The following is a 13,078-nucleotide window of genomic DNA, read 5'->3' on the forward strand; positions in this document are numbered from 1 at the left end:
GGTGAACATTATCCCGTTTCTCAGATCCTTAGGCCATTTCACTCCTGCTGGATCCACAGCCCTTTGGTTGACCTCACCCAGATTTTATCTCCCTGCTACTTTTCAGTTACAGTGTTCTTGGACTTTCCATTTCAGCGAACCAGCATCTTCATGCACCAAAACCATTCAGTTCCTCACTTGCACAGCAACTAATGCCAATTAAACCCAAAAGAAGACAGCACACATTCTTTCAATGTTAAGCTTGATCTTTGCTTTTTTTCATGCCCTTTGCCCCACCTTTTTTAGAACATGACCTGATTTTCTCTTAGAACCCAAGTATAAGATATTTCTTGTTTAAAATACATATTATGAGTATGATGATGTTTATGAGACAGAGAAACTTTTCACTTATACTAGAGATGCAAAATTTGTTTCAATCTCTCTTTGTGTGCAAATTCTCTATAAAAAGAGTTGCATACCTATCTATCCACCTTCTAATGGGTAACTCTTCATCACACAGGTAACCGTTTTTCTGACAGTTAATTTTTCAGCCCTTTTACTTCTGCACTGGAGAACAAAAGGAATTGGAATGGGTAGTGAAGGGTGCTTACTCAGATCACTTTTGTGTCTCTGCTGTTGACCCAGTAAATGAAGGAGATTGGTTTTGGTATTTATTGAATGCCTATAGCATATTTGCTGAAAAGAAACTTACAGGACATATGCAAAATCCATATTTTCTGATAGCTTATATGCCACTGACAGAATACAGATGACCAAGGCCATTCATAGGTACAAATGGATGTTAAATACATATGCTTTTCAGACAGTATGTCAGGTATCAGCCATTTGATATAGGAAAATATCTTAAGAAGAAGAGCAAACTAAAGAGTAGATTTTCTACCCTTGGTTTGCTCTTACTGAGCTAAAATTGATGAACTATCCTAAATGATAGACATGCCCCTTGGTGAAGACCATGTTTTCTTCCTCCCTAGTCCTCTGGCCACTCTATCAATAGCCAGTAACATGGCTACAAGACAAAATGTATGCATAGTTCCATATTGGGCACCTGATGGTTTGAACAAAAGCATACGATCATTTAATTATCATTTATTTATTGAACTTCTGCTATGTGCTACAGTAAGTCCTCCCTTAACATTGTCCATAGGTTCTTGAAAATTCTGACTTTAAGCAAAATGACACATAATGAAACCATTTTTTTTCTCATCAATGTTTTAATGAAACAACATTATTCAAGGACCTACTTTTGTTCCTTGGGAGGATCACTTGAGCCCAGGAGTTCGAGACCAGCCTGGGCAACATAGTGGGACCCCGTCTCTATTTAAAAAAGAAAGAAATCTCCAACTCAAAGGTGGGAGGAGGTGTGGAAAGGAAAATGGGATTGGGGTTGTTTCTTTGAGTTTAGATGTTACTCTGAATTACTTTTTAGATGGAATTACTCTGATCACCAAAGAGGAAGCCTCTGGAAGTTCTGTCACAGCTGACGAAGCCAAAAAGGTATTGAGGGGTAACTCTTTGTCTTCAGTTGAATTATTATAGTGGACTTTATTTTCTTGATGCCCTCGAAGAAGTTAAATTTTATGGGTAACTAAATGAATGTACTCATTTTGTATTCAGTATGTAAATTGCTTCAATCACAGCATCCTCATGGGAGAAATTATAATCTTACTCAGTTTTCTGTAGGCTGTGGTTATATTTCTGGAACTTATCTGTAATCCCAGCTTCAGTACCTCTACAGCATGCTGTTGAACTCCATAGTGCGCAAACTTAGCCTCAGCCCTGGTAAAGGCTATGAAATCCACAGTGATTCCCACCCAGGCCACACATCAGTCACTTGGTGAGCCCTCCTTCCCTCCCTCCCTCTTTTTGTTGCTGTTTTTGTTAATACTGATTAAAAATTAGAATTACTCTAGACGTTCTGTTAGTCTGAGATGGGTCCTGAGCACAGCTGGTTTGTTTGCATTTTAAAACTCCTCCAGTGATTGTATTATAAGTGAATAGAGAAACACTAGTATTCTAGCATAAGGGACGTCCAGGTATTTTCAGTGAAAGACCCCGTGCAATCCCCATGAACTTTTTATTCACACACATTGTTAGGCCTAGGCCTCCTTCTTAGGTGTGTATTGAATCTGATTCAGCCATGAGTCAAATACATGTAGTTATTTAGTTCAGTAATCCTTCATTGTACCTCAAGATTGTGATGAAATTTTAATGAATTAAGTTGAATAGCTCAGAAGTATGTGCTTCATAACATTCAGTTTCAGTTACAGTCACTGACTGATGTAGTCCTGCTGGCACTGACAGCTCTCAGTTACTAAGCTTCTACAATGCGCTAGGCACTGTGCTGGATGATAAGACAGCACCCCTGTCCTCTAGAAGCTCAGGCAGTTAAAATGGAGCAGAGGGAAACAACAGAGACTCAGAAAATAACCATACACACTAAGGGAGAGCTTGGTCTGTGGCTGGTGAATAGGAATCTGTTAGGGAAGTGACAGACGCAAAGCTGGAAATGTTAATCGGAAGGCTAAATTCAGGCCAAAATTTAAATATCTTCAGTTTTCAACTAAGTAAGGCATTTGGCAGAAACCATAGTATGGTTTGAAAGATAAATTAAAATATACAAGAATTTTTATTAAGCACCTTGCCTACCAAAAGATTTTGTTTTAAAAAAAAAAAAAAAAAAAAAACAGATGCCGTCCCTACTTTCAGGCAGTAGGATCCTGGAATTTTCAAAGCATACTGTAAGGTGGTGATTATATCTCAGAAGGGATTCCATAGTGTCTGTACCCTCTGCCACAGTCAGTACTGAGCACCATGGGCTTGAGTATGCCATTTAACTGTTTGGTTTTATTTCTATTTGTCACTTTATACAGTGTTTGATAATATCTCCTCCTTGAACTGGGCTATTTCAGTCAAGGTTCTCCAGAGAAATAGAACCAAGAGAGCATACATGTGTGCGTGTGTGTGTGTGCACATACACACACATAGAGAGAGAGAGAGAGAGATTTATTAGCTGAATTTAAGAAATTGGCTCATGTGATTGTAGGGTTGGCAAGTCTGAAATTTGTAGGACCAGGCTAGCAGGCTGGAAACTCAGGCAGGATTTCTATGTTACAGTCCTGAAGCAGAAACCTCAGCTTTTGCTCTTAAGGCCTTCACTTGATTGGATGAGACCTACAAATATTATTAAGAGTAATCTTTGCTTAAAATCAGCTAATTGTAAATGTTAATCACATCTACAAAATACCCTCACAGCAACATCTAGAGTAGTGTTTGATGGAACAACTGGGGACCATACCCTAGCCAAGTTGACACATTATATTAATTGTCACATGGCGTGAAGACCTATCAATTTTTGCTAAACAAGTAAATCAGGAAAAATATTTTTTGTTGTTATTACATTAAGAAAATTTGTTATCCAGGTGACAATTGGGTACGTATTAGAGTTTTTGGAAGAAGTGAGGAGCCGTGACCTAAAAAAGCTTGTGTTTCCTCCCAGCAGCACATCTTAGCCAAAGTTAACCCATAGTATTAGACAGGAAAGAAATCTGAAAACGGATGATGCACTTGCAAATTGTGCAAGGCTAATTCTATAATGCAAATAGGATGTCTTCCTTGAAATGTAAAGGCACTGAGCCTAAGCATGAGGAATTTTAATGTCTGATGATGAAGCTGTAGAGAGAAATTTCAGTTAATGACCGGGTAGGTATAAGGTGGTGTACTTAGATAATTCTGGTATCACCAGAACTAATGTCAGTTGTAGTTTAAGACAACTCTTCTGGAGCAGGAGAATCGCTTGAACCCGGGAGGCGGAGGTTGGGGTAAACCGAGATCGCGCTATTGCACTCCAGCCTGGGCAACAAGAGCAAAACTCAGTCTCCAAAAAAGAAAAAAAAAAAAAAAAAAAACTCTCAAAACGTCACCATCTTTGAATAGAGAGAACATCATAAAAAACAAGTGGAGAGAATCTCTTCTACTTCAGCCATGGGTTGCCTGGCTCTGACTGGCCTCTTCTTTCTTTAGAGCATAGTGTTTCGATAGTCAAGGCACAGAGAGTATGCTTCCAGTACTACCAGCAAAACTGACCTTCACTGTCATGGCAGATAAGAAGTTAGGAAATTCAACAAAAATGTATTGAGTACCAGCTCTGTGCTAAGCACTTTGATATATATTATCTCATAGCCTCCAAAAGAAGTACATTGCACATTCACCTAGCAGACTCTCTTTCACATCTAGAAAATGCCATTTCCTTTTTTTTTTCCCCACATTTATCAGTGTTTCAGCCAATGTAGTATGTATGCGAGGTATTTATATAACTCTTTCACTTCTAAAGAACTGTTTTTGTATGGTGTGTACCTAGAACACTACATACATCATATCTAGATAATGGTAGAAAATAAGAGTAGTAGAATTTTACTTGTATTCAATTCCCGAACCAAAGAGCCCAGTATTATCTCTGTGATCCTCAGAGTTATCTGCTAAGAATTACCAAGAGCAAGAACTACCATCCCTGTTACCACTGGGAAGCCAAGCCCCAGAAAGGTAAAGGTTACACTTTGAGCTCACGGAGGTAGCAAGAGGATTAAAATGCATGTTCCTGTGCACCACACCAGACCTTCATTTTCAAGTGGATTAAGTTTTATAAGTGGAACCTTGGACCAGTCATTTCTAAAATACAGTAGTCCCTGTCTGCTTCATTTCAACAGATGACTTTCTGGACCTAGAACCAGGTGGTGGTTAGAATAACCTGGAAAGTCATAGAGTAGACCCTGTAATTTTGACTCACCTTCAGTGTGCACTGTATTATGTCTGTCAGTTCTTGTTAGTGTAGTGGTGAGTACCCCCCCCCCCGTCACTATATCGTGCCTGACTGTGAGATTATGCTTTTGTGTTTGCTTTAATATCACATGAACCCTTTATTTTGTTTTCCAGAGTGAAAACTTGATCTTTTGTATTAAAAATGCTTTTATTTCTTTATTTAGAGACAGAGTCTCGCTCTGTTGCCCAAGTTGGAGTGTAGTGGCATGGTCTCAGCTCACTGCAACCTCTGCCTCCCGGGTTCAAGCAGTTGTGCCTCAGCCTCCCGAGTAGCTGGGATTACAAGTGCTCACCACCCTACCTGGCTAATTTTTGTATTTTTAGTAGAGACGGGGTTTTACCATGTTGGCAAGGCTGTTCTCAAACTCTTGACCTCAAGTGATCTGCCCACCTTGGCTTCCCAAAGTGCTGGGATTACAGGCATGTAATACCAGCCATTCCTGGCCTGAAAATGCGTTTAAATGGCATCTGTTGATTTTGGGAGAGAAGTGTAGAAAAAAGAGTATACCTGTAGATGATAATGGGGAGAATTGCGGAGGAAGATTCTGGCTCAAGGAAGCTGATTCCTTGTGGTTTTAATAGAAGAGACATGCTTTAGCTGTTTCTCTTAGCCAAGTGAGAGAAGTACAATCCCTTTTGACCATGCACTGAAATATTCATTTATATTGCCTTCAAATGTTCAATTTGGTCACTTCCCAAATAATCATTTAAGGAAACTTGACTATAATCAGTGAGGTTAAAGAGCAATCCTCACAGTCCATTTAAATTCTTTTGAGGTATTTCCCGTAAGTTATTTAAAGTTAGCAAGCTGTCAAATTCTTGCTATTAAATGTTGACATTTGAAAGGAAGTAATTATCCAGGGATGTTCATTTTAAGTGAAAATTAAATTACAACTTTACATTTGTATAACATCTTAAGAGCTGTTATCCTCCAGTGTGTTCTAGAAATATGTGGATTGTATGATCCTTTGAGAAATAGAAGGAAGTCAGCTCTGCTACAGAAATAGAAAGTTTTTCCATGGCGTAAGTTTAGACAGTCACTTTCTTTTAAGTTTCCTGGTACCTCTCATGTCATTTTGAAACCTAGGCATAAATATTATCATTCTTTAATGTTCATTTTTATTACCGTTATAAGCTGTCAGTTCATCCACTTTTTCTGTTTCTAGTTTGTATGATGAGATACGGCATTAGCATTTGCTGTTTGGTAGAATCTTTGTATGGCCTTTGTATGCCCTTCATCTGTCAGTTCTCCCGGCTCTGTAGTGGGTAGAGGAGGTTGAGTGGTGTGTCTGAGAGCTCGCAGTAAGTCACTGGCCTGGAATCTAGTTCTAACACTGCCCTAGTCCTTCATTATCCTTTAGTATTGAGAAAGCAGTGAAGGAAGAGGATTTATGTCCATGGCATTGGGATCATTATTATTATTTTTTTTTTTACCAGATTCCAAGAGGCCGAGCTATGTCTAAATAATTATTTGATGTAAGCTATATGATAGCTCTATGAAAAAAAAATTATTATTATTTTAGCACTTGTTTTTCTTGTAACTGCCTAATTTATCCTTCTTTATTATTGACATTTATGGATTTTCCACCTTAGTATCACAGACATTAATAGATAGCAATGTGGCCGTTTGACCAACACCCCTGTCTAGAGAGGTAAAGTTCTCTGGCTCAGTGCCTCACAGCAAGCTAGTGGCCAGCAGCATTGACTGGAATCCAGACCCCCAGATGCCCACTACAGTCACCTTATCACCACACCAGGGTGCCAACTCTTCACGCCTTCAACTTATAATGCCACTGACCACATCTACCTAGAGAAAGGATGCCCATGCTCCCTCTGTCAAGAGTACATCCAGTTCTGTGTGTGAGAGTGCACAGGAATTCTCCAAAGCTTAGTGAAGGATTGAAGACAAAGGTTAAGAACCATTTCTTGAGAGCAGTTTTGTCAAACTGCTGGCCCCTGTTGGACCCTATGACATTTTTCTTTGCTCTTTTCTGCTTTCATTTTCTGCCTTGACTCTCTGGTGTAGTTTGCTAGTACAAGAAAAGTAATAATGAAAATATCACAGTGTTACCCATTATTTATTTAAGACTTGATACATTTAAGATATGATACTGAATTTTTTATTGAGGTAGAACATGTGTATAGTAAATGCACAGATCTTAACTGTGCAACTTGATGAATTCTTACACATTCATATACCTGGGTGCTCACCACCCAGATCAAAATAATAGAACATTTCCATCACCCCATAAGGCTCCCTGGTACCTTCCCAGTCAGAAGCCCCATCCCTCGAGGGAACCACTGTTCTGACTTCTGTCACTTGAGAGTCGTCTGGCCTGTTTTTGACCTTCATATAATTGGAATCATGCCTTTTTTCATCAAGTATGTGATTATAGCTATGTAGTGTCCCTTTTATGGTTTTACCACAATTTATTCATCCATTCTCCTAACGATGGACATTTGCTTGTTTATCCTTTGGCTTTATGAATAAAGATGCTGTGGATATTCTTGTACGTATCACTTGGTGGACATATGTTAAGTGTATTCCTAGGAATTAGAACATAAAACTTACAACACCGTAAATACTTTTTTCTTACTTTATTTTATCTGAGACTCATACAACCCCTAAGATAGGTATGGTAAGTAGTAGTAGTCACATTTTATTTTTGAGGGAAATTAGTTATGAAAAGGTCAGGTGGCTTGCCTAGGGTTCCTGAGAAACTGACAGGGTTGTGTTCTCCACACTAGGCTACAGGATTTCTCTCTTGAACCATATTAGTGTTTATAGCATCCATTAAGCTACTAGTGGCATTAATGAAACCCAAATATATGTCATTTTAGGCAAAGTACATGCAAACTGACTTTTGATGCTTTTTTACACGTCTAGATTGTGAGTAGTCCTTTGAAATCACCTGATGGTGTTGGAAACAACCCAGTGGAAGTCATGTGTTTTTACTTTGGGGGTTGGTAAGGGTCTGAGCACAAGATGATAGTTTTTTAGTCTTACGGGGGGATAGGACTGGCAGTTTCTATATAGAGGTTATTGATTTCATTTCTCTGCTTGTGGCCAGGTTTATATTTCAGTGTACTTGAAAAGTAGTAGGTTATCCATTTCATAAAGTTCTCCAGGTAAGGAACCACTTTAATGGTAACCCCGGGTAAGGGATGGTGGTTTGAGGAAGAAGGAATATGTCACACACGTGCCCTTTCTATCTGTTCTCTACTTTCTCAGCATGTTGCAGAGGGAAGGAACACATGAAAAAAGATGAGAGTTGACTCCTACCCCTTTCTGCAGAAGAGATTCTGAGAATCTCTTGCTTTTATTGAGAAAGCAGGCCAGTCATTGAGTTCTCTGCTCTATCTTGCTTCCCTGTCACTACACTGGCTGGAATTACTTACAGTTGCAAACACTGATGATGAGGAGTGATATGTGGAAGAGATCAGCCTTGCCTGGGGCATTGGGAAGGATAATGGATGGCAGACCAGCTTTTAAACATAATTTGCTTACACAGAAATGTGAAGCAGATCTGTCAGGCAAATCAGTTGCAGACGATACTTAGCACTTGATGAAAATCTAGGATTTTTGCTGCTGCTCCTTTCTTCCTAGGAATTTGGCCGAGTCTCAGAGATATACCATTTGTGCTTAAGTATATCTACCGTGGTCATACTGTGCCAACAGTCCTATGTTAACTTATTCTTTAATTGCAGTGTGAAGGGGGCTTTGCAGGTTGGTAGGGAGTGGGAATTTGAGATTTTAGAATCACAAATTCTAAATTTGGCTGAGTGCCAGAACACATCAGGGATTTTCTAGATTCATCAATAAGTCCTTAAGTAAGGGGTCATACAAGGTGTAGTGGACTACAGAACCATTGAGCCCATGGAGTTTTTCAGATGTTTGGAAGATACTGGTCATTTGTGGCCCCACAGAGATTTATGGCCGGATGCAGCTCTGCTTTTTATTCTCTTGCCTCAACTGGATAAGTCTTATCCTGTAGCCATATAGTCCTGATATCACAAAAATCCCGCAGGGGTTGATGATAATGAATAGGAGAGGAGAGGTACAACATAAAAAGTATGATAATAACCCAGAAAACCCCAAATTAAAACCAATTTTAGTATCTAGGATAAAGTACAGTTTATTTAACCTTTACACATAAATCATATGCCAGTGAATGTATAGATTTTTTATTCATTTATCTGTATTTGGCTCTCAGATATCTTTATTCATAATCACCCAGAATAAATAGAATGAATGAAACAGAAGCTTCCTTACAGATTGTCTGCCCCCATTGCTGGGATTTTCTGTCCCTTACATCATTGATTCTCAGTCTTGCACATGGCCCAGTTTAGGGTCAACAAAGGACTATGGAAAGATCCACAAATGTCCTTAAAAGAAGATAAATTCCTTATTCGCTCAGTCAAAAAAGAAGTTAATGAATAGTGAGGTAGTTTTAACTGAGGGACAACAAAGTCCAAGAGAGTGGTTGAGTCAACAAACAATTATGTGCTGTTTGTACATAATTGTTAATTATTCTAAATATGTGATTCTAAAATCTCAAATTCCCACTCCCTACCAACCTGCAAAGCCCCCTTCACACTGCAATTAAAGAATAAGTTAACATAGGACTGTTGGCACAGTATGACCACGGTAGATATACTTAACATGGTGCTGACGAAGGCCCTGTACCTTAAGGCAGACATGACCTCCACTGTTACCACTTTGTTACTTGTGTGTGTTTTTGTATATGAGGAATGGAAGGACAGGCAGAGCTTTCTTGCTTCCTGAAACTTGCTGCATGCAGCCTCATATTTCATGGTTGACTTTGGTTTGAATTTTTAAAGAGACATATTTTAGTTTATTTATAGGTCTTAGGTTTCAGAGGTCATGATTGTGTCCATTGTACCATAAAAATAACAGGAATGTAGAGAATGGCAGTTCTTACCATTTTTTCATGTTGAGAGAGTGAGGAAAGTATAACTATACTTTTTCCTCTTGGGTGGAAACAACTACAGGAGAGCATGAGTGGACTGAAAGGTTCGCTTACCGCGTGCCTGCTCCATGCACTCTCACCCTGAGGAATGCCAGAATGCCTCTCGGGGCCAGCCAGTTGTGGTACCATCACTGACTCTATTTACTGTGTCTGGCCCCCAAATGAAAAGTAGAAGGGTCCCACCTTCCACTACCCCCTCTAAAACACTCACTCCTACAGGCAGCCATGCTACCAGAAGATCACCTTCTCGTATTGGGATAGATACGCATTGCTAGAACCCAGTTCTTAGAGGCAGCTGCCACATGCCTTGAAGGAAAAGGCTCCCCACTGCTATCCCTTGGAGGGACAGGATGGAAAAAGAGTGTTCAGATAAGTTTCAAGGGCACTCACCTGACTACCCTTTTAAAATCTGAGTGTCATTCCTAGATCCTCACAGACTTCACTTCCTGGACTTTGCTGTCTTATTATGTATCTGCCTTTCAGAAGCTCCACATCTTGAACAGTGATGCTGAACGGTTTTCTCATCCATTTCTCATAAGAAGTCCCCCTTGTACTGCTTTTGCCCACAGTGGAATTTAAGAATAGATTATTCTAATTTTTTTTTTTCCCCTGATTCTTCATCATTCAACTTGAGATTATTCTAATTTCGACTTGATTCTCATGCTCCTTTCAAAAGAGCATACTAGTTTGGGATGGTTGGTTATTTTCTTAACCTTAGCAAGCCAACTTATTTCCTGTGGAAGCAGAACTGGAAATAGCAGATGTCCACCATGCTTATACAGGACCCTACACATAGTCACTGTCTTGACAAGCCATGTCATTTCCTCCCTCTTCATGAGCACTTTCTCTAGTGATAAGTTAGTATCGACTACTTGAACCTCAAAACTGGTCCTCTCACCCAAAGCCAAATAAAGGAACGTACACCAGGATGATGTTTCTTTTGGGCGGTTTGCAGTGAGACTTTGCTAAGCAGGCTGCCTTAGGTTTCCCTGTGGCAATGCTAGCAGATTGTTCCCTCCTTCAAAGGGGCAAAAATACCATTTTGGTATGATAACTGACTTTCTATTTACAGTTCCTGGCCCCCAAAGACAAACCAAGTGGAGACACAGCAGCTGTGTTTGAAGAAGGTGGTGATGTGGACGATTTAGTAAGTACTTTTAATATGCACCTGGTGTTCTGTGATCGAAGTCGCCTGAGCTGTAAATACAGCCACAAAGGCTGATTATTATAGACTTATTGCTCATTTGTGTTTTAATTTTCAATACACCAGAAGCTCCCTACACCATTATTAATTGCCATTATACATTTAATCAGATAGGTAATTTCGTAATGGAAATTCCTGTGTTTCATGGTGTCAGCTATATTGTTCATTCAGATTAATCCTCTCCCTTGAAGGGCTGAAAAAGAACTAGGGAGGCTATTCCATTAGTAGCAAAATGTTGTAATTCATTGAAATTGCTCTTAGCCAAAAATAAGTAATACAACATGCAGTTTGTGTGGGTTGACAAATAAAACAGTCTTTAAAAGGCTACTTCTTAAATGTTCTCAATTAACTTAATGTAAACAAAATAGACCGATAGGCAGTTGAGGATTTCTGGACCCCATTAACACCATGTTATTGATGCCTGAGAAGCTGTGCAGTAAATATTGTCTTTTATATCTATCCTTAATGTTTAGAAACTTCCCACCTTTAAGCTTCATATGACAACTGTCCAACAAACACTACATACTATGATGTCAACCTTTTTTAGAGATATTCTCATTACTAAAATGAGTGGATACCTGCATGTTTAACTCCTAAAATAGTGAGCGGTGAATAAATGAGCAAGTACATGCATGTCTTCCAATGTGGAGAGTCATTTTCATTAAACCCTCTCTCACCAGAGAAACAGTGGTATGAAATTGTCCTGGTTCCTTTCTAAGTGTGTTGTTCTTGTTTACAGTTGGACATGATATAGGTCATGGATGTATGGGGAATCTAAGAGAGCTGCCATCGCTGTGATGCTGGGAGTTCTAACAAAACAAGTTGGATGCAGCCATTCAAGGGGAGCCAGAAGCTCAAGAAATTCCCAGCAGGTTACCCGAAGGCGGATCACCTGATTCTCTGTGGAATGAATACACACATATATATTACAAGGGATAATTTAGACCCCATACAAGTTTATAAAGAGTCATTGTTATTTTCTGGTTGGTGTATTATTTCTTCTATGGTCTTACTGATCTTTGTATATTACATACATGCTTTGAAGTTTCTGGAAAGTAGTTATCCTCTTGACCTAGTATATTGTTGACAATTGCAGCCCTTGTGATGTGATTAGTGTCTCATGTGGAACCATGGCACCGTTATTGATGAGTTTCTTAACCCTTTCCAGAGTCCTCCTTTGCCTGATCCTCCAACAGCTGTCACAACTGATGTTGAGCAAGCAATAGCATTTGCTTCCTCCCAACAAGCAGCTGGGTTAGGAAAACCATGGGTAACGACGGACTCACTTCTCTTTTTAGTTGAGGCCTCTTAGTTACCACATTACTCTGGCTCTATATATAGGTGGTTTTCTTTAAGTGGGGTGGGAAGGGGAGCACAATTTCCCTTCATACTCCTTTTAAGCAGTGAGTTATGATGGTGGTCTCATGAAGAAAAGACCTTCTTTTGGCCCAGTCTCTGCCATATCAGTAAACCTTTAAAAACTCAAAAACTGAGAAATTTACTACAATAGTTAGAATTATATCACTTTACAATTCTCTACTTGCAAGCCTCAAAGAGAGAAAGTTTCGTTATATTAAAACACTTAGGTAACTTTTTAATCTTTCCCATTTCTACCTAAGTCAGCTTTCATCTTTCTGGATGATGTCTCCTTTACTAAATACGAAAATAACAAAGCCCTTATTCTCTTTTTTTCTTGTCCTCATTCTTGCCTTGAGTTCCAGTTCCTCTTTGCTTGGCGTACAGACTACTTGGTGCCCAATCACCTGTCTTCAGCACCCTCTTAAGTGGTCGCTAATACACTATTTTGTACATGTAACATTAAAGGCATAAATGACTCATTTCTCTGTGAATTGCTGCTAATTATTATCCATTGATTGAAAATGGATCTGCAGGGTAGAACATCATTCATTTAGCTGAGGAGAGAAAGGAGTGCTTTACTTTGGGCTTGTAGGCCATCCTGTCAATACTATACACACTTACATCAAACTTGACATACAGGTACCCATTTAAAGTAACCCCAACAGAGGATGACATCATAGTTTCTGGTTAGATAGTTAAAGCCTAGGGA

The 13,078-nt window shown here is 39.3% G+C and overlaps 1 protein-coding gene across 1 annotated transcript in view; it reads left to right on the forward strand.

Moving 5' to 3' along the window:
- The window catches only part of XRCC5 (X-ray repair cross complementing 5), a 98,878-nt gene extending 86,029 nt beyond the window's left edge, over nt 1–12,849 (forward strand). Inside the window, exons 19-21 of the mRNA XM_017895465.1 lie at nt 1,427–1,494; nt 10,879–10,953; nt 11,750–12,849. Coding sequence (XP_017750954.1) covers nt 1,427–1,494; nt 10,879–10,953; nt 11,750–11,764 — 158 coding nt within the window. The 3' untranslated portion in view covers nt 11,765–12,849. The remainder of the gene's footprint in view (nt 1–1,426; nt 1,495–10,878; nt 10,954–11,749) is intronic.
- Nucleotides 12,850–13,078: the final 229 nt, after the last annotated feature.

The sequence above is a fragment of the Rhinopithecus bieti genome, unplaced genomic scaffold (genome assembly GCF_001698545.2).
Source record: "Rhinopithecus bieti isolate Rb0 unplaced genomic scaffold, ASM169854v2 scaffold_26676, whole genome shotgun sequence".
Classification (NCBI taxonomy): Eukaryota; Metazoa; Chordata; class Mammalia; order Primates; family Cercopithecidae; genus Rhinopithecus; species Rhinopithecus bieti.